At 40.9% G+C, this 20828-nt stretch overlaps 1 protein-coding gene across 2 annotated transcripts in view; it reads right to left on the reverse strand.

Moving 5' to 3' along the window:
* Positions 1–20828, reverse strand: part of sardh (sarcosine dehydrogenase) — a 69814-nt gene that overhangs the window by 41566 nt on the left and 7420 nt on the right. For both annotated transcript variants that reach the window (XM_010877356.4, XM_010877357.5), the window contains exons 6-9: positions 16910–17033; positions 16665–16765; positions 12386–12490; positions 10861–10990 (exon numbers count right to left, since the gene is read on the reverse strand). In XM_010877356.4, the coding sequence (XP_010875658.2) occupies positions 10861–10990; positions 12386–12490; positions 16665–16765; positions 16910–17033 (460 nt within the window). The remainder of the gene's footprint in view (positions 1–10860; positions 10991–12385; positions 12491–16664; positions 16766–16909; positions 17034–20828) is intronic.

Here is a 20828-nt window from a genome sequence, read left to right on the forward strand (position 1 = left end):
ACAATGAATGAAGATTTTCAAAGACACTTTGACTTTGTCCAGAGTTACTACACAAGCCAATGTTACTCCAGAGTTATTACACAAGCCAATGTTACTCCAGAGTTACTGCACAAGCCGATGTTACTCCAGAGTTACTGCACAAGCCAATGTTACTCTAGAGTTACAGCTCAAGCCAATGTTACACCAGAGTTACTGCACAAGCCAATGTTACTCCAGAGTTACAGCTCAAGCCAATGTTACACCAGAGTTACTGCACAAGCCAATGTTACTCCAGAGTTACTGCACAAGCCAATGCAACTCCAGAGTTACTGCACAAGCCAATGCAACTCCAGAGTTATTGCACAAGCCAATGTTACACCAGAGTTACTGCACAAGCCAATGTTACTGCAGAGTTACTGCACAAGCCAATGTTACTCCAGAGTTACTGCACAATCCAATGTTACTCCAGAGTTACTGCACAGTCCAATGTTACTCCAGAGTTACTGCACAAGCCAATGTTACTGCAAAATTTCTGCACAAGCCAATGTTACTGCACAGTTACTACACAAGCCAATGTTACTCCAGAGTTACTGCACAAGCCAATGTTACTCCAGAGTTACTGCACAAGCCAATGTTACTGCAGAGTTACTGCACAAGCCAATGTTACTGCAGAGTTACTGCACAAGCCAATGTTACTCCAGAGTTACTACACAAGCCAATGTTACTGCAGAGTTACTGCACAAGCCAATGTTACTGCAGAGTTACTGCACAAGTCTTTGGAGATGTTATTTAAGGTGAACTTTAAAACCCACTACTGACAGTCAAAACAAATAATGGATATGGTACGTATCAAAATCCACAGGGCTTCTACAGGGATTAGTTTTGCTGTGAAAGAACATTTGTTACTTTAAGTAGATAATCGTTATTTGACCTATCAAATAGATTTAGCGTGGGGAGAGCAATGTAACCCTCTGGCGCTGCAGCCCTGAGAGAGAGAGTTGTGGGCATAGATACGGTCCAACAATTGTCAAGTCATTTATGAACTAAGACAATTTGTAGATATTCATAATTATTCCCCTTTATGCAAATTGCATATAATTTTTGAAACCAGGAAATAACCACAAGCTTTGGCTTGACACCATCTGTTACATTTTGTCTACAAGTTTGAGGACAGATGATCATTTCTCCTAGTGATGCCGATGGTAAAGACAGACAGGGAGACAGAGCACGAATTCACCCTTTCACCACAGAAGCTGGTCTGGCTTCAGTTGAAAGGAATTGCAATTGAAATTCTTTATTTTTTGGATTCCTGTTAAATGAAACATTCTTGTATTACAATGCAAACATTTTGCATATGGACGATTAAGGAAGTGCATGTATCCACGTGGCTTGTAATGGTCCTGCAGCCAGGGCCACTCATGTGCTGCTGCAGTATGGAGGTGTCGAGGAGTCTGCTTTTTTAACAAAAACTCTGCAGTATCTTCCCCCACAGAAGTCTGCAGTGCCCAGCCTCACCAAAATCAAATGTCCACTGTATGCAGATTGTCTGTTGCTTCAGTCCCCAACCTGGGAGGGCCAACATCTGCATCGAATTCTGTTGGGATCCGGCTTAAAATACTCCAGTTCTTAAAATACTCCATAAAACTAAATAAAACTTCACAGTAAGGAAATGCTCAAACCTTTCATAACAAAGCACTCAACTAGAGAGATTAACTTTGAGAACAGCATCCTAGGCCAGCTTTTCTTGAGGTTCTGTTCTCAAACCCAAACAGACTCCACGGAGCCCCAGGACAGCAGCAAACTAGACCCAACCATATGAGAAAAATTATATATATATATTTGAAACACTGAAATGAAAAGAGTGAGAGAGAGAATCTTAAGAAAATAAAGGGATGGCAGATGGGAGACCTACGCCATCATTCCACATGAGGGAGAATTACTTGAGCATCAAAGAACCGCAATGCTCTCCTTGTCTTTTTTATTTATTTTACCCCATTTTTCTACCCTACCAGTTTCCGCTGTTGTTGCAATGGCCTTGCCTCATTGCAACAACTTGCCAGTAGGTTTGGAGTGTAAAAGATTGAGACATTTGTCCTCAAATGCAACAATTAATCTCACCAAGACATTCTGTCTTTTTACACGGCTCACTCAACCAGAAAGTATTCACCAGCACGTGTTGGGAGGAGAGTGCATTTCTTGGCTAACAAACACAATTGAGCTGGTAGGCACCTCACCACCCACAAGGTGGCGCATGAGAGTGAGCACTAATTCGTCCCTCCCTGTATTTTTTCTAGTATACAAGCTTCACCCGTAACAGAGTGGAGTAAGCAGAGGAATAGAGATGACATAACAGAACTTGAGAACTGACACGCCATGAGAGGGTGGGGAGGAGGATCTGATGGTTCACAGTGTTGAAGGCAGTGGATAGATCTAGGAGGATGAGAACAGGAGAGTCAGCTCAGTATCTGAGCTCCAGGATGCACAGCTGTTCTGCGAGTCAGTGACCAAGCGGCAACCCTTCTCTTTTCCCCCTCTACAATAAGCAGGCATTCTCACAGAACAGCACAGCTCCTTAAACAGAGGTACCTCACGGCCAATCAGTGACCTTCCCACACACAGCTCCACGGTCTGATGAAAGAAAGTAAAGGGCAAACTTTGCTCAGGAGCCCTCAGCAACACAAACATAAGCTAGTTGTAACCTCCGGGTCTCCACTAGGCTCACATACGCAATGTTCTCCAGGGAGATGTAGAAGTGCCTATCTGGCATTAAGTCACCACTAAAGTAAAGAACAACCAAAAATTATGACAGGGGAACGAACGAGCATCTGTGCATCACTGTGATTGTGTAAGTACACATGCTAACATCATGCCAGTGTGACAGAGTGAGCATAATGACGAGGATGCTTTTAGCCGTAACTTATTGAACCCAAACGCAGGAAGACCAGAGGCTATTATCAGATTGATAGCAGCCAGACTAGCAGGCACACTATGAGGAAACAGATCACACAGCCTAAACCAAACGGTAGCTACTACAACCCCAGGGCTAAGAGCCTCATAGATGTGGTCCAGTTATAATGTCAAATCGGAGGCCGAATCCCAGAAGGCCATATTTTTTTCATTAGCAAACTCTATTTATGACCAGAGCCCTGTTTAACATGAATGCCCTATGGGAAAAACTGGACTGCTGGCGGTCTCTCTTCTACAGAACAACAGAAGGTGGCAGTCATGTGAAAAAGTACATCCTGTGGAAAGTTGTCTTAAAAAACATTTGGACACGTAGATTTCAGGTAAACTCCAACCATATTAATTTATAAAGGTAACCCAACTAAACAAATATTTTTTACTTTAACACGATTTATCCAATAAAAATTTAATTTACTTATTTATAAATGGTAAGTACACCCCTACAGTACATCTACTAGTGATGTGCACTGGACATGATTTTACTATCCAAAGTGTGTTATTATTCAAATAGCATTCAGTTAACCAAAATACATGTTTTCAAAAACTACCGACACAACACGAGCGCTACTACATAACGCACAAAGGAGTGGGTGTCGTTCTAATATTGGCTCAATGGCTGTTTGTGTGAGAAAAGTGTGGTAGACATGCAAAACTCAGCTACAGAACAAGAAGACCAAATACACTGCTCAAAAAAATTAAGGGAACACGTAATCATCACAGATTAACACCAAGTCAATTAAACACCAGGGACATCAATCTGTCCAGTCAGGAAGCATAAGTTATTGTGAATCAATGTCACCTGTTTTGGTTCAAACGGAAATGACAACCGGTGCACTGGAGGCAAAACTAAGAAAACCCTGAAAAGGGGAATAGTTCTGCAGGTGGTGGCCACAGACACTTGCCCTCTTCTTATCCTACATGACAGATTCTTCTCTAGTTTTCCGTTTTGCTAATTTCCTTGTCACTACTGGTAGCATGAGGCGATACCTGCAGTCCATTCAGGTTGCATAGGTAGTCCAGCTCCTCCAGGATGGAACATCCATACAGGCCGTCGCAAGAAGGTTTGCTTTGCTGTGTCTCCCAGTACAGTCTCAAGAGCATGGAGGAGATACCAGGAGACGGGCTGTTACACAAGGAGATATGGACAGAGCCATAGAAGGGCATCAACCCAGCAGCAGGACCTGTATCTGCCCCTTTGTGCGAGGAGGAACAGGAGGATCACTGCCAGAAATGTTATAAATGGATTAGAATTGTAATGAGTGAAATAAGTATTGTCTACAAGACCATTACCAAGCAGCTTGGTGAGAAGGTGACAACAGTTGTTGGATTTTTTTATTTTTTTTTAAATCCAGAAAAACACATGTCAAAAATGTAATAAATTGATTTGCATTTTAATGAGTGAAATAAGTATTTGACCCCTCTGCAAAACATGACTTAGTACTTGGTGGCAAAACCCTTGTTGGCAATCACAGAGGTCAGACATTTCTTGTAGTTGGCCACCAGGTTTGCACACATCTCAGGAGGGATTTTGTCCCACTCCTCTTTACAGATTTTCTCCAAGTCATTAAGGTTTTGAAGCTGATGTTTGGCATCTTGAACCTTCAGCTTCCTCCAAAAAATTTTTATGGGATTAAGGTCTGGAGATTGGCTAGGCCAGTCCAGGACCTTAATGTGCTTCTTCTTGAGCCACTCCTTTGTTGCCTTGGCTGTGTGTTTTGGGTCATTGTCATGCTGGAATACCCATCCACGACCCATTTTCAATGCCCTGGGGAAGGGAAGGAGTTTCTAACCCAAGATTTGACAGTACATGGCCCAGTCCATCATCCCTTTGATGCAGTGTAATTGTCCTGTCCCCTTAGCAGAAAAACATGCCCAAAGCATAATGTTTCCACCTCCATGTTTGACGGTGGGGATGGTGTTTTTGGGGTCATAAGGCAGCATTCCTCCTCCTCCAAACACAGCGAGTTGAGTTGATGCCAAAGAGCTTGATTTTGGTCTCATCTGACCACAACACTTTCACCCAGTTCCCCTCGGAATCATTTAGATGTTAACTGGCAAACTTCTGACGTTCAAATATTGTTTAAATATCATGGTATCTCATCATATGTAAATAATTGAGATAGGAATTTTAATAGTACGTAGAAAAAAAATAAACCAGTCAAGCCTAGTTCAGCCGGCCCGCAACAGAAAGTGTGGCCATCTCAAGATTGGAACCCGGGTCACCCATGTGAAAGGCTGTGTCATTAACCACTACACCACAGAGCTGTACATTTGCCGGGTGTCAGTATAGCCTCTTGTCCTCTTTTAATAGTTAATTGGTCATTCGTGAATGACATTGATACAGTTAAACTGACTAACGTTTCTTACTAAGAAATTGCGTATGGCGTTTGTCACTGGCCATTTTAACAGCGTATTAGCTAGAAATAAGCTTTCTGTATCTACTAACTTAGTGGAATAGTCATAAGAATTGAGCAATTTCGCGCGAGTCTGCCAAAGCTATTTCATTTCATGGCATAAGAACGTAATATTTTTCTTTCATGGCAAAACAAAGTACATTTTTCTTTCATTCGTAAATGACATTGATTAAATAAATATCAATAAAGGTGAGGATAACTAACCTTTTCATTAAGTGAAATGACGAGAGAATCGTGGAATCTACCAGAAATTATTAATGAATGTCGTTGCCCTCAACAGATTCTAACATAGGTTGTCCACATTAGAGGCACTGTCTTTAACCACTGTCACGGCATTAAACGTTTCAGCAGTCCCTAGACTCCATTGAGGATTGTGTTAAAATGACTAAAGTTTCTTACTACGTTTACCTCCACCATAGCATCTATGAACTTTATTGCTTTTGCCACTGGCCGTTTTAACAGCTTATTAGCCAGTAATAGGCTTACTAGTATCTACTTACTTACTGGAATAATCATAAGAATTGAGCAGTTGCTAGCGAGACTGAAGATTAACTTTTCCATGCCAGAAACAGTCACAATATAACTGCACACAGTTTCAGTTAAGGCTTACAATAACGTAACTACTGAATGTTAAGCCAGCAAATGTGTTTGTCTATCCTGACCCAAAACGCATACACAGATGCGCACTTCGAAACTCCAACAGAAACAGTCGAAATATAACCGTAAACTGTTTTATTTCAGGCTTACTATAATGTAGATACTAACAGTTTTAGCCAACAAAGTTTTCATCTATGGAATATTTAATAATGCATACTTCACTTCGCCTACGTATTTCGTATTCGCTCTTCTTGGCTGGCTCCGCTTACGCGGTCCGGCAAAAATAAATAATAATTGTTGGCAAAACTGAATACACTTGAATACTAAATACATTTCAGATATTCAAATATTTGAATATCTGTGGGCATCCCTAACATATATCATCATTTAATTTGAATCAGGTGCACCAAAACAGGTGGAAATTATTAGAAAAACCATTAGGGAGCAACTTGGTAGGGTCGATCCTTCCATCAAGATTAGAAACTGAGGCCTTCCGAATAGAGATTTCTGATGCCCTACTTAGTTAACATATTGTCTATGATGTGTGCTCTTAGTGAAGAGCTACTAAAGACCTCTATATTTCAATGTGTGTGGCTGATATGTGATCTTCACGTACATTTTACCTGTACTGTACTTGAATTTCACAACCTCAACCACAACACTCTCTTGCATGACTACACTGGTTGACTCAACATATGGGCTACACATAACATAACTAATTTTATTTAAGTTATCCACCTTTAAAGACAACATTTCACCTCAGCTCCACAGTTTCACTTTTCTCCCTGGCTGCCTGATCCTGCTATGACAAGGACCTTCTCAAAGTCACCATCTGATCCTGCTAAGACGCAGGACATAAAATGACATGAACAACTGGAGCTACATTGACGCTTGCAGAACCAGGTGGCAATGTTGGATCTATAAGACCAACATTAGGTTGAAATGTCAAATGCAGCTCCTTATGTAGGGAACTACAATGTTAGCCAACCTTTTAAGAGATCAACTATTAAGCTAGTTAGTTAGCTATATATACTAATGTCTCACATGTAGCTAGCTGTACCACTCAGCCTTTGCATAAAAAAAACACACATTTGTCTAACTTCAGTCTTTTCTTGGCTGGTGTCATACGGTGCTAGCTGTGAGTGAGGTGAACTTAGTGTAATGTAGACTGCTTGCTAGCTAGCGAAATAACGTTAGCTGGCAAGCTAATATATATTTTGCAACTATCAATATCAGTCATATATAACGTTAGCCTAAGTACACCTAACCTGTTTTAGAAAAACAATCTGAAAAGATAAATATCTACCCCATTCATACGTTACGGGAGGTAATTAGCTAGAGGTAATGTCAGCCAGGTTACCAAACCTTAATGAGCCAGAGATCGCAGTTGCTAATTGCAACCGTAGCCTCCACTCTACTACCGTATCCAGATTTATCCAGCTACTACTGTACCACAAGCAAAGTGCCTGCGTGTGGTCCTAAAGCCAGTCTGATTCGAATTATGCAATTGCTTACCGTACTGCCACTGCAACGTTCTAGTGTCTGAGCTTTTCTTATAATAAGAGTTGTGAAAAAAAGTGGAGGGGACAACAAGTGTGTGTGTGGGGGGGGACATGTCCCACTCAAGTATAATGAAACCTACGCACCCGTACAAATGTTTCTAAGAAACACAGGAAAACGTCAAGGGATTTACAGGCCTCTCTTGCCACAATCAATGTCAAAAAGAGAATGCACAAACTTGGCCTACATGGGAGGTCAGGAAAAATCCTCTGCCCTCAAAAAAGAATAACAACACATGATTGATGTTTGCCACTGTCAAATTGCTAGACAACACCTGGTTAAGTTTAAAACTACTGCAACAATGTACACTGAAGAGATGAGTCAAACAGGGAGTTTTTTGGCTGCCTTGCCAGACCCAATAATTGGCACAAAAAAACCAAAACTCTGCCTTGTAACAGAAGAATGTTTTGCTAACCGTAAAGCATAAAGGCAGTGGCATTATGGTTTGGAGCTGCTTTGCCTCCTCAGGTCCCAGCCAACTTGCCATCACTGAGTCAACCATGGATTTGATATTATATCAGAGAATTCTTAGAAGAATGTGAGTCCATCTGTCAAAAAGGTGAAGATGAACTGAACCTGGACTTTTCAACAGGACAATGATTCAAGACACACAAGAAAAGCTATGATTGTATGGCTCAAAAAGAAGAAATGGAGGGTTATGGAATGGGTAGACAAAGCCTGGATCTTAATCCTATCAAGATGTTGAGGGGCGACTTGAAGCGTGCCCTGCAAGCAAAAAAAAAAGCCCTCAAACATGACAGTTGAAGCAGTACTGCAAAGAAGAGTGGGCAACAATTCCTCCCAGTCCATTTTGGAGACTGAAGACTCCAAGAAACTGCTAGAAGAAATTATTTCAGCCAAAGTGGCCAAAACCAGCACTTGAAGCTAGGGATGTACTTACTTTTTTGGCACTATTAAAATACATGTTTGTAGATAATTGATTATGTCTGTATAATCTTTCAGTGTCACTCATTAAATTATATTTCCTTTATCTGTCAATAGTGTTAAAAAGAAAACAAATTAATATGTCCAAATATGGGCAAAACAACCGTTCTTAAACATGTTCTATTACTCACTGAAGGCTCAGTACCAGAACATCCAATCAGATTAAACAATTACGACACAGTCAGAATGAATTACCCTTTTGGAAACAAAAGCACGATGCAAAATGCAGTTCTATCTGATCCTAAATCAACCATATGCCAAGGGAAACTGAACTGATCAAAACCTATGAAAATTAAGAAAGGTAGAAATAGGAACATTTGGATTCCTGTAGATGAAAGGCTGGTCAATCACTGCACCACAGCAGAACATTGAGACAGAGCTGATATATAACATTTCCCAGAATTTAAGACCTTTACTTTAATGTTTACAATATATTTGTGATAACAGGCTAACCATCCTTTTAGGGATGACACAGAGCTCTGGACAGGCAGCAAACTATATAGCTACCTGCCACAACAAATGTGTCATATGCCTACTTTTTTTTCTTGTCTTCATTATTATTACACTAGTAATTGTGTTGACTAGCTTGACAAGGTACAAATTGGTATTTTGTAACACTATGGTATACTGAATTACAATTAAAATAACATAACTCATTAGCCATTGTTAAAATCTCCCCATCTATATATATATGGACCAAAATTATTTTTACGTTCTACATATAGTGGACATTATAGGACCCGACGGGTCTTGTGCGAACTGGCAGCCTGTCAGCCGTAAGTCTCCTTCTACCACAGAAGGTCACGCAGCGTTTCACACCTGTCAGCTCTCATACCCAGGAACTGAGTGCCTGTTTTCCCTGGACCTGCATAGCTTCCACCAAATAACGGGCCTTGGCCATGGAAACCCTCACCTCTCTGACAGGTAGGGCCAAAAGATCTAACAGTGCTGCCTGCCTGGTTGGGCCCTTACTGACCATAGTTCAAGATGACAGAGAGGCGTATGTTTAGGACAAAGAAACATAAATCATTCTGTAGAGGGCACCTGTGGAGATAGAAATGATGCTTCAAAATTATTGCAAATGTGCAGACCACAATTTACAAATGTATATTACAATGAGTAAACAGAAAATACAATTTACAAATGAATGCAACATCCACAAACTAATGTCTCATGATCTGCAAATAATACACAAATACATTTCACTACCCATAAATAAACTTCCTTCTACTTTTACCTCAAAGCATAGATTTGAATATATGAAAAATTATCTGCAATAATCCCTCACATCTTTGTACAGTAAATTCACTGTTTGTGGATCACATTATATTTGTGGATTGGTTCCAATTCGTTTGTAACAATTTGATTCAAGTTTTGTGATGTTATATACTACATAAAAATCTACAATTGCACAAATTCTACAAACAAATACATCATGATCTGTAAATAGGAAACACTTTCCACAACGTGGAAATTTGTGCAATTGTAGATTTTTATGTAGTATATAACATGTTTGTAACAACATTTTTATAAAGAAATAAGAACCAATCCACAAATATGTAACACAATCCGCAAATATATTTCACTACCCATAAACAAACTCTTTTCTACTTGTACCTCAAAGCATGGATTTGAATATATGAAAAATGATTTGCAATAATCACACCTTTGAACAGTATATTCACTGAATGTTTTTGTAATCGTGTGTGAAATAATGTGTGTGTGACATATTATTGGTTGGTTTTGTCTACGGAGTGTTTGAACATGTTCAAAGGTGTGATTATTGCAAATATTTTTTCATATATTCAAATCCATGCTTTGAGGAAAAAGTAGAAAGGAGTTTGTTTATGGGTAGTGAAATGTATTTGCGTATTGTGTTATGTATTTGCAGATCATGGGACATTATTTTGTGGATGTTAAATTTATTTGAACATTTTATTTTCTGTTTACACATTGTAATATACATTTGTTAACTGTGGTTGGCACATTTGCAATAATTTAGAAGCAATTCTATCCCCATAGGCTGCGGATAAAACCAGATAGAAAAGGATGGGGCTTATTACATTATATTAAATAAGAGTGTTGGTTGCCTCTGTTTTTGTAATCGTGTGAAAAATAATGTGTGTGTGGCATATTGTTGGTTGGTTTCGTCTACAGAGTGTTTGAACATGTTAAGCTTTTAGTAAAAACCTGTGAGGGAGTGGGAATCTGAGCTTGCATGCTTCTAGTGTATTACCAGTGAGTCCTCACAAGTATACTAAATTGAAAATACAGAGAATACTAACAAGTCAGGACCTTCTGTTTGCTCCCACACTTCATGAAAGGCTAGTTTGGCATTAGGTTAAGAAGTATAATCACACCTTTGAACAGTATATTCACAATTTGCAGATCACATACTTACCAGGCCCACAGACAGTGGATTTGATGCCAGTCTGCTCCAGAGCAGGGACTCTGTTGATGGCCCCCTCTATGTGCTGTATGAAAACATCCCAGTCTAGGTCAAACAGGCTGAAGGCAAAAGCATCAGAAACCTGAAATATAAAGACAACTAAAGGCATCAGAAACAAAAATTAAAAGACACATAACTGTAAAACATGTGCTGCTTCTATGTCCAGTCCCACACACACACAAATATATTCAAGTAATACAAGAGTAATGAAGTTTTTTTGCATATTCCAATCTCCCATTATTGATGGAACAATTATGGTAACGCACCAACACACTGAACAAAACAGAAAAGAGAGATTATTATTATTCTACAGTGCCCTAAAGAGTTATCAGACATCTTGGTAAAAATGAGGAAGAGCAATGAAAAAAGTACATTGTCTTTTATCAGTCCATTCAAATAACTGGAAATAGGATCACAAAACCACTATGTATTTGGAGGAAAATTATACAATCACAGCCAAATAGATTGCCTCTTGTCATAATCTTAATTTTCTCTCATTACTACTGTTTTTATAGAAGGTGCACAGAAAAGGTGGGTGTGTCTTGCTGAATCATCTCATTAAGCTGGTGGACTAATACAACAATCAACCGAAACCAGAGGGTGAGGTCCTCGCGTCATTCCGGATCTAGCTCCTCTCCGCCACGCTCCTCACCTGCCACCGTTCCACTTTCACTTTCCAACACGCATGAACGCACCCAACACTCCAGGTCCCAATCACCAGAATACAGAACACCTGTGCCCTGTTTATCCCTCTATTTAGCCTGTGCTCTGCCTCCACTCCAGTGTGAGGTATTGTTCGTAGTGGACCTGCCAAGCCTTTGTACAAATCGCGGTATTTGCCTTTTTGACTCCCAGCCTGTTGTTCTCTTCCTTCCTGTTCCCGTCCTATCTCGTTATTCCAGAAACCTGCGTCCTGACCCGTCTACCTGCCCCGTGGATTCTCCTCCCGCCTAACCCTGCCTGTGTTGTTGCCCTCGCGGACTGATCACCCGGAATTCCGACCTACCTGCCTGACCCTGGATTCTCTTACCGTCTCTCCCTGCCTGTACTGTTGCCTCCGCGGACTGATCACTCGGCTTCCTGACCTGCCTGCCTGCTTCTGGTTTTCTCCCCTCTGTCTATTCCAGCCTGTGCCTTCGCCTTCGAGGACTGATCTCCTGGTTACCGAAACTACCTGCCCGTCTTTACCGTTCTTGCTCTTGCCTACAACTGTAAAATAAATCTACTGTTGCACTTCCGCAATTGGGCCCACACCACTCCGGTCTAAGTGTTCATTACACAGAGAACAGTGACTGTGAGGAATGTAAAATGAAAGGATACAACACAAACACATGGGGGCAGACCAACACACAAAAGGAAAAACTCAAAACACATGCAAGCAGGCACACACAAAACAGAAACAAACACACACATCAGATTCCAAACACAAGCACACAAACACCCTGAAGTCAAACACACACAATGTCAAATGCATTACCTTGTCCCAGAAGACTGGGTTTGGTTCGTAACCACCCACAGAGAGGGCATCGCCTTGGAGACGGAGGTAGACAGATGCATCATGGTCCCTCACATTGGGCATGTTCTAGAAGGGGAGCCGGGAGATGCTTTGGTTTTATCCCAACACACCACATGATAACCCAACTTTTTACAGTATATATGTACTGCTTAGAGCTGGACAGTAAGACACGAGAGGTTAGATACCCAGGGCCTTGGGTGTACCAGGGGCTAGCCCCGCCCCCCATTAATGATCTCAGCAGATCAGAGAGAAAAAAGCTTCCTGCTTTTCTCCTTCTGTAGGCACCCGCTGGGTTGTTCAGTATACTTCTGTTTTTCCTAGGGTTACGCATGTTCTGCTCAGCAGATAGAGCACAAAACAGCACCCCATGAATCTAACACGCCAAACATGGAGTGGGGTGGGAGCTCCCTGCATGCTGAAGGTGGTGGCCATGTCAAGTGTATTGACCAAGCGGGTGTCTTTGTCATTAACTAAAGCAGTGAAACTAAGCTGAAGTAGTGAAAACACATGAACAGTCCTTTCCCCATAACCAGGCACAGTGTGTGAAGTGTGGTGAATGTAATGAAAGAAAATTGGAAGCTCGAACAGTTTTCCCCCAGTACGCGAGGGCGGCTCTGACCCTCATAACACAGAGCGGGCTGCCCACTGTTACAGTGTAGGACAATCGCAGTGTTTCCTGTGACAGAGAGTAGTGACGTGCAGTTCGGTGTTAGTCACCTTCTTCCCGCCTTCAGACGAAACCAATAGCATTTTGTTCCTAAATAGAAAAGAAAGTGAAACAGTTTCTTTCATCGATACCAACAACAATTACACAGCGAAATATTGTAGTAAATCCAGTTCCACCAGGGTGTTTTAATTTAGGCATGCCGTATGTCAGAAAGGACAACCCCTACATTTTTACGGGAGTGACATCAATAAATATCAGAAGGCACTTCTTTGGCACAGATTTTCTCAGTTGCCTCTGCTACGAAGAAGATCCCACATAGAAAAGAGAAGAGTGCTATTGACCTGTACACAGAGGTTGGCTCCTTAAAGAAATAGGAAAAGGCTTCAACACTGACCTGAACACCTATCTTCGTTGGCTAATTAAAGAGTAGAAACACTGCAAGTAAGTAACAATTATAGACATCCACACTAACCTATAAACACCTCAACAAGGACTTTGTTATACAATCAGTACAAATGACCTGACTTTTTATCTTTATCTTTGTTATAGGTAGCAGTAGAGTCAAGTGTTCCTTTCTATTTTCTTGGGAGTAGCTGTGCATAGAAATGGCTGAGGCAGCTAAAGCCAAAATGGAGTCCCTCCCCATTCCAGATGGAGAAGACAAACACAGGTTTCTGCGACGCAACCAAGAGTCTCTATACTATGACACCACTCAAAGGGGTGTTCGGTGCAACCTCATTTTCTATACTGGCAATCGTGTGGCGTGGATTGTGGGGATAAAAGACCGTTATTCTTTGAATATAGAATGTAAACAGCTTGTGAATGGTTATCAACTAAAAACCAAAGACCATGGCACTATCAATGTGTACTCTACTGGAATTATCACTGTTCAGGGAACCGCCGAACAGTTAACTGAATTCGAAAGAGATTTCGAAAATCTGAAAGAGAGGGTAGGAGAGTTGGCCCCCGAACAGTTAACTGAATTCGAAAGAGATTTCGAAAATCTGGAAGAGAGGGTAGGAGAGTTGGCCCCCGAACAGTTAACTGAATTCGAAAGAGATTTAGAAAATCTGGAAGAGAGGGTAGGAGAGTTGGATATTAAGAAAGAAAAAGAGGAGTAGCACTAAATGTCAGCATTAACAGTGCCCCTGTTTCGAAACTTTGCTTTGGTTTGCTCCTCACATGTTTTTTCATGTACTTTAAGTTAATCTTTAAAATGTTATTTAAATGTTTTTTAATGTTCTTTCAAAAAAATATTATACTGATCTGACTATGATTTGTTAAGCACATTTTTACATCTTTACATTTTCGGAACGTATTTAGGATACAGGGCTGAATAATTATGACTCTTAAGGTTTTCTGTTTTGCATTTGTCTTTGTAATTACATGATCATGAATGTATGCTGGTGACAAAATCTAAATGTAATTGATTTTAATTTCTCAATGCAGAAAAATAAAGTAGATGAAAACTTGGAGACAGCATATAAACATATTGCTTGATTATAATAATTATTCCTTGAATATTTTATTACTTTTTGTCAAAGGACAGGAGTAGCTGGAAGACCGTAAAAGGAGCAGAAATTAGGCTCAAGGAAGAGTTTATCTGATAAAACTATAAGAGATCTGCCCTTTACAACAAGGTAAAGGTCACAAGAGAGTTAACCACTCAACCAGCATCTGGCCTACAATGGATTTTTGATTGAACAAATTTGACAAATTATTGAGTGGTTTCACTACTTATTTGAATAGTTTCTGTTCCAGCATGTAAGACACATCAATGCTTAAGAATTGCACTTAAAAAAGCCCCAAAACTGAAATCATTAACACATTTGCTATGATTAAATATGTTTGCACTTTTTGTGAATGAACTCTGATGTGTCTCATAGATTGTTCAGTAAAAAAACAACACCATATTTTTTTACGTGATATAGGGCTGCGCGATATATCGTTTCAACATTGACATTGCGATGTACGCATCCACAATAGTCACATTGCAGAACGTGCAGTCTACAATATATATATTTTTCTTCAAATGGAAAACTATCATTATATCTGTCTGATATAAGGTAATTTACTCAAATGTATGGGTTATTGGATACACAGTTTATTAATAATAATAATAATAATAATATTTTAAAGACGGTTTAAAAACATTATCCAGTCGCTTGACAAGCGGTATGTAATGCCATCACGCAACAATTTTTCTCAAGTTGCCATCCCAAAGCTGTAAGAGAAAAGTTGAAACAGAGCTGTCACAAGTGAAATATTATACAGCAACAACAGACTTGTGGTCCAGCCGGACAACGGAGCCCTACATAAGTCTGACCGTACACTTTATTAATGAGGACTTCCACCTGAAAAGTCACTGTTTGCAAACTGCATTTTCCCAGAGGATCATACAAGTGAGAACATCGCTACAGGGATGAGAGAAGCTTTAGCTGAGGGCCTAGATGAAAGTAATCTAGTCTGTACAACAACAGACAATGCCGCAAACATGGTGAAGGCTGCACCTGAACAAGTGGACCAGATTGCAGTGCTTTGGCCACAGACTGCATCTTGCGTCCAATTGCACATTCTATTTTACTACGGTTGCTATTGCTATACTATTACTGTTACATTTTATTACCTAGCAACCTGTTCTGAAATATAAACATTTTCATTAGATTCATACATTTTAATTGTAGAGGATGGGGCTGGGGAAGAATGAAGGATACATACTGTTAGGTTGATAGCCAAAGCTCTTTCTGAAGACATCCTGTATTTTTTCATATCGCAATATATATCGAGAACCAAACCTTTTCCATATTCAATAATAGAGAAAAAAGTATTTGACACGAGACGTCCTATACTGGTAGTAAGTCACTTCTTTAAGGTGAGGCACGGTGTGTGTGTCTGTACAGGTTTTAGCAGCATCTGCTTCAACGTTGCATTAGGCAGAAGGAGACTGGCTTTTTAGTGCACAGCTCATCCTCAGGCCACACACACACAGACCCCAGAACAAGGTTCATGTATAGCGATGGGCCCAGACACAGGCTGTTCTTCATGGACTGTTATGGCATAGTGCTATACACAGGGTGGAGGATGGCAGGCAAGCAAGGAGCCTGCAGTGTCACAGTGCCCCCTGGTGGGAAGACTTGGCGGTGGAAGACAGGAAACCTATAACTCTGAGTAAATGGCTATATGGTAAAAATGTGAGGAATGAATATTTCTAAGGTATAAGGCATGGGGTTATGCCATGTGGTTCAATTTAGGTTTAAAGTCCTTTTTAAAGTGAGAATGGTATGACGTCCTGAGTTTCAATAAGACCAGATGGTGTCCAGCGTGAGGACTGGAGCTTCAGCTGGGCCTATAGTTGGCTGTATTACACCCATGAGTAAACTGGACAATGTGACGAAGATAAGAGGTCAGTTCATACTGACTACCACAGTTGTGTTCAGTTTTGACTATAACTCAATAACTACTAATACATTTTAGAGAATTACAGTATATGGTTAGGTCCGGACAGAAACTGCCTGGATGCCCTTCATACTCTTGTTAAAAACAGGGTGTATGACGATGAGCTCATGGACGTACCTGAATGCCCTCAATCCTCTCGGTCACTACGTAGGCATGATGCATTGCGACAAGAGGCACCTTGACTCCTGCCATCTTACCCAGCTTAGTGGCCCATACTCCTGAGAGAGAGAGAGAGTTTTTGACTTTTAAAATGGTCAAATGCAAATGACAGGGTACTTTGTGGGTTCTCTGGACCTAGCCAAATTAGATTCAGGGTACACTAACAATAAAAGATTGAGAATCACCTAGTGTGACTGACAAACCTGCACAGTTTACAACCACTGGGGTCTGGATGATTCCGTGGGCGGTCTCCACTGCCTTGACCCTCTTTACTCCCAGGTCATCTGTGCTGACCTGAATCCCAGTCACTGGACAGTTCTCGATCACCTGACAGGAAAGTGCCAGAGACAAGGCTGGAAATACATAACTTCATATGAATCCATTTACAATGCCTCTGGAAAGTATTGAGACCCCTTCATTTCCTCCACATTTTGTTGTTATAGACATTTACAATGGTTTAAAATATTTGAATTACACCCAATACCTCATAATGACAAAGCAAAATACATTTTTGGGAAATGAGTGCCAATTTCCGGAAAATACACTGAAATATCTCATGTACATACACTGATCAGCCATTACATTAAGACCACTGACAGGTGAAGTGAATAACACAGATAATCTGGTTATCACGGCACCTGTCAGTGGGTGGGATATATTAGGCAGCAAGTGAACATTCTGTCCTCAAAGTTGATGTGTTAGAAGCAGGAAAAACAGGCACGTGTAAGTGTCAAATTGGGACGGCTAGACGACTGGGCCCTTGTGGGGTCAGTACCTTTGTGCTGTATCAAAACTGCAGCCCTTGTGGGGTGTTCCCAGTCTGCAGGGGTCAGTACCTATCAAAAGTGGTCCAAGGAAAGAAAAGCGGTGAACAGGCAACAGGGTCATGGGCGGCCAAGACTCACTGATGCACATGGGGAGCGAAGACTGGCCTGTGTGTTCCGGTCCAACAGGTGAGCTACTGTAGCTCATACTGCTAAAAAGGTTAATGCTGGTACTGATAGAAAGGTGTCAGAACAGCACAGTACATCACAGTTTGTTGCCTATGGGGCTGCATAGCTGCAGACCAGTCAAGGGGACCATGCTGACCCTAGTCCAATGCCAAAAGCGCCTACAATGGGGACATGAGCATCAGAACTGGACCACGGAGCAATGGAAGAAGGTGGCCTGGTCTGATGAATCACGATTCCTTTTAAATCTTGTAGTTGGCCACCAGGTTTGCACACATCTCAGGAGGGATTTTGTCCCACTCCTCTTTGCAGATCTTCTCCAAATCATTAAGGTTTCGACACAGATGTTTGGCAACTCAAACCTTCAGCTCCCTCCACAGATTTTCTATGGAATTTAGGTCTAGGGCAGTCCAGGACCTTAATGTGCTTCTTCGTGTGCCAATCCTTTGTTGCCTTTGCTGTGTGTTTTGGGTCATTGTCATGCTGGAATACCCATACACAACCCATTTTCAATGCCCTGGCTGAGGGAAGGAGGTTGTCACCCAAAATTTGACGGTACATGGCCCCATCCATTGTCCCTTTGATGCGGTGAAGTTGTCCTGTCCCCTTAGCAGAAACTCCCCCCCAAAGTATAATGTTTCCACCTCCATCTTTGACGGTGGGGATGGTGTTCTTGGGGTCATAGGCAGCATTCCTCCTCCTCCAAACACGGCGAGTTGAGATGATGCCAAAGAGCGCGATTTTGATCTCATCTGACCACTTTCACACAGTTCTCCTCTGAATCATTCAGATGTTCATTGGCAAACTAAAGACGGGCCTGTACATGAGCTTTCCTGAGCAGGGGGACCTTGCAGGCGCTGCAGGATTTCAGTCCTTAATGGCGTAGTGTGTTACCAATTGTTTTCTTGGTGACTATTGTTGGGTAAATTTTGTAATATAGTATGCATTGATCAATATTAACTAGAGAATTGTGCTTACATGAGTCATCTTTTATTAACCTTTGTGAAGAGCTTAATGTCACCCATAGATAAAGGCTTGTGCAAGAATTGACATTTACTAAGTGTTGATGTTGTTCCCTATTATTTGCTGGCTTTAAGCAAAAAAGAATAGAAATGACCAGAGGAACTATCTGATGAACTGTCTAGAATAATAGAGCTGTGGTTAAGGGTGATAAAACCTTGATCTTGTTTCATTCACGTGTTTCCTTTCTTCCATCAAGAGGGGATCAAATACTTACTTAACTCATTAAAATGCAAACCTATTTATAAAAATGTTGTAGTGTTTTTCTGGATTTCTTTGGTGATATTCTGTCTCCCACTGTTCAAATAAACCTACCACTAAAATGATAGACTGATAATTTCTTTGTACAAGACGTACAAGATCAGCAGGGGATCAAATACTTTTTCCCCTCACTGTATATTATATAGTCAAGAAGTTCAACCCAGATGTTACTGTAGCCAACCTTACAGGACGTGTGGAAATGCTATAGCAATGCAGAATGGGAAAGTGGGTGCATATAGGACAAATAATGACTGCAGTTGAAAATTAGAGATGCAACAAACTGATAATTTTCCATAAACAATAGAGGCATTATCTTATTGTTTCTTGGGTAAAAAAATTAATTCCATGTAAATTGACAGATTTAGTGGCACTCGATCATTATATCATTTTACTGAACTAATAGTGTTGTAATAAGGCTTCTCTTTTGTGGTACTTTGCCGTTATCCCTTGGCTAAGGGCTGTCTCCAGGCACAAAAAAATGCAAAGCCTCAATGAACAACTCTTAAGTGTGTTATATTAGCCATATACCACTTTCACCCATGCCTTGGTTTATATACTATTTGTTAATTACTAATGGGGCCAGACATAGAAACAGCTCTAAACAGGGATTTGTCTAAAGGTTTTACTGTCTAATATTTGCTAGTGTCACCAAGAGCTGGATTTAGAATGTAGGACATTGGACTGGACTCTGATAGCACAAATAGCTGACCTAACTACAAAACACAGATAACCTGGACAGAATTATTTTCCTGAGAAAAAAAACGTATCCTTTTAGAGCTGCTGGGTTAATTGCCCAATCTACTGGTTATTAAGGTGCTACTGAGCACCAGTTTCAATAAAACATTACCATGTTTAGATTACAACATTACACAAGTAGGAACAAATAAATAAGCTTTTGGGAATAACTGTAAGGCAATTTAATGCTTACAAAACCTTATATATCTTCATATACATGTGTCTTAGCAGCAGCATCTGAACTCTGGTCTGCAGTAGGAAATTCCTTTGACTGTGGGTGATGTATTGTAAAGTTGCAGGCAGGGCCAAATCGTGCGTGTGAGTGTGAGTGTGTGCCCCTTTGCAATTGGAACAGACCTGGAGCTCCTAACTATAAAGGTACGGCCCTTCTACCTTCCGTGGGAATTCATCTCCGCTATAATCACTGCAGTCTACATACCCCTGCAGGCGCATAAAACATGCGCGCTGGAGGACCTATATGGAAAAATTAACGGACTAGAAGAAGCAGCTTTTATTGTTGTTATACGACTTCAATAGGGCAAATATGAGGAAAGTTTTGCTGAAATACCACCAGCACATTAACTTGCCTTCCTGTGGGGATCAGACACTTGACCATTGTTATTCACAAATACACAACAGCTACAAACCCCTCCCTCTTTGGTGAGGTGAACCACACCTCCATTCTTCTCCTCCCAACCTACAGACAACGTGTAAAACAGGACAAGCTGCTTTTTCAGGCAGTTCAACGCTGGAATGAGGGATCCATTACCACTCTCCAGAACTGCATTGAAACAACAGTTTGGCAGATGTTCAGTGATGTAACCGATGGGGACGTTGGTGAATACACAGACTCTGTCTCAGCATACATCTCCAAGATGTTCAGTGATGTAACCGATGGGGACGTTGGTGAATACACAGACTCTGTCTCAGCATACATCTCCAAGATGTTCAGTGATGTAACCGATGGGGACGTTGGTGAATACACAGACTCTGTCTCAGCATACATCTCCAAGATGTTCAGTGATGTAACCGATGGGGACGTTGGTGAATACACAGACACTGTCTCAGCATACATCTCCAAGATGTTCAGTGATGTAACCGATGGGGACGTAGGTGAATACACAGGCTCTGTCTCAGCATACATCTACCAGATTGT

This window comes from Esox lucius, chromosome 14, assembly GCF_011004845.1.
Source record: "Esox lucius isolate fEsoLuc1 chromosome 14, fEsoLuc1.pri, whole genome shotgun sequence".
Classification (NCBI taxonomy): domain Eukaryota; kingdom Metazoa; phylum Chordata; class Actinopteri; order Esociformes; family Esocidae; genus Esox; species Esox lucius.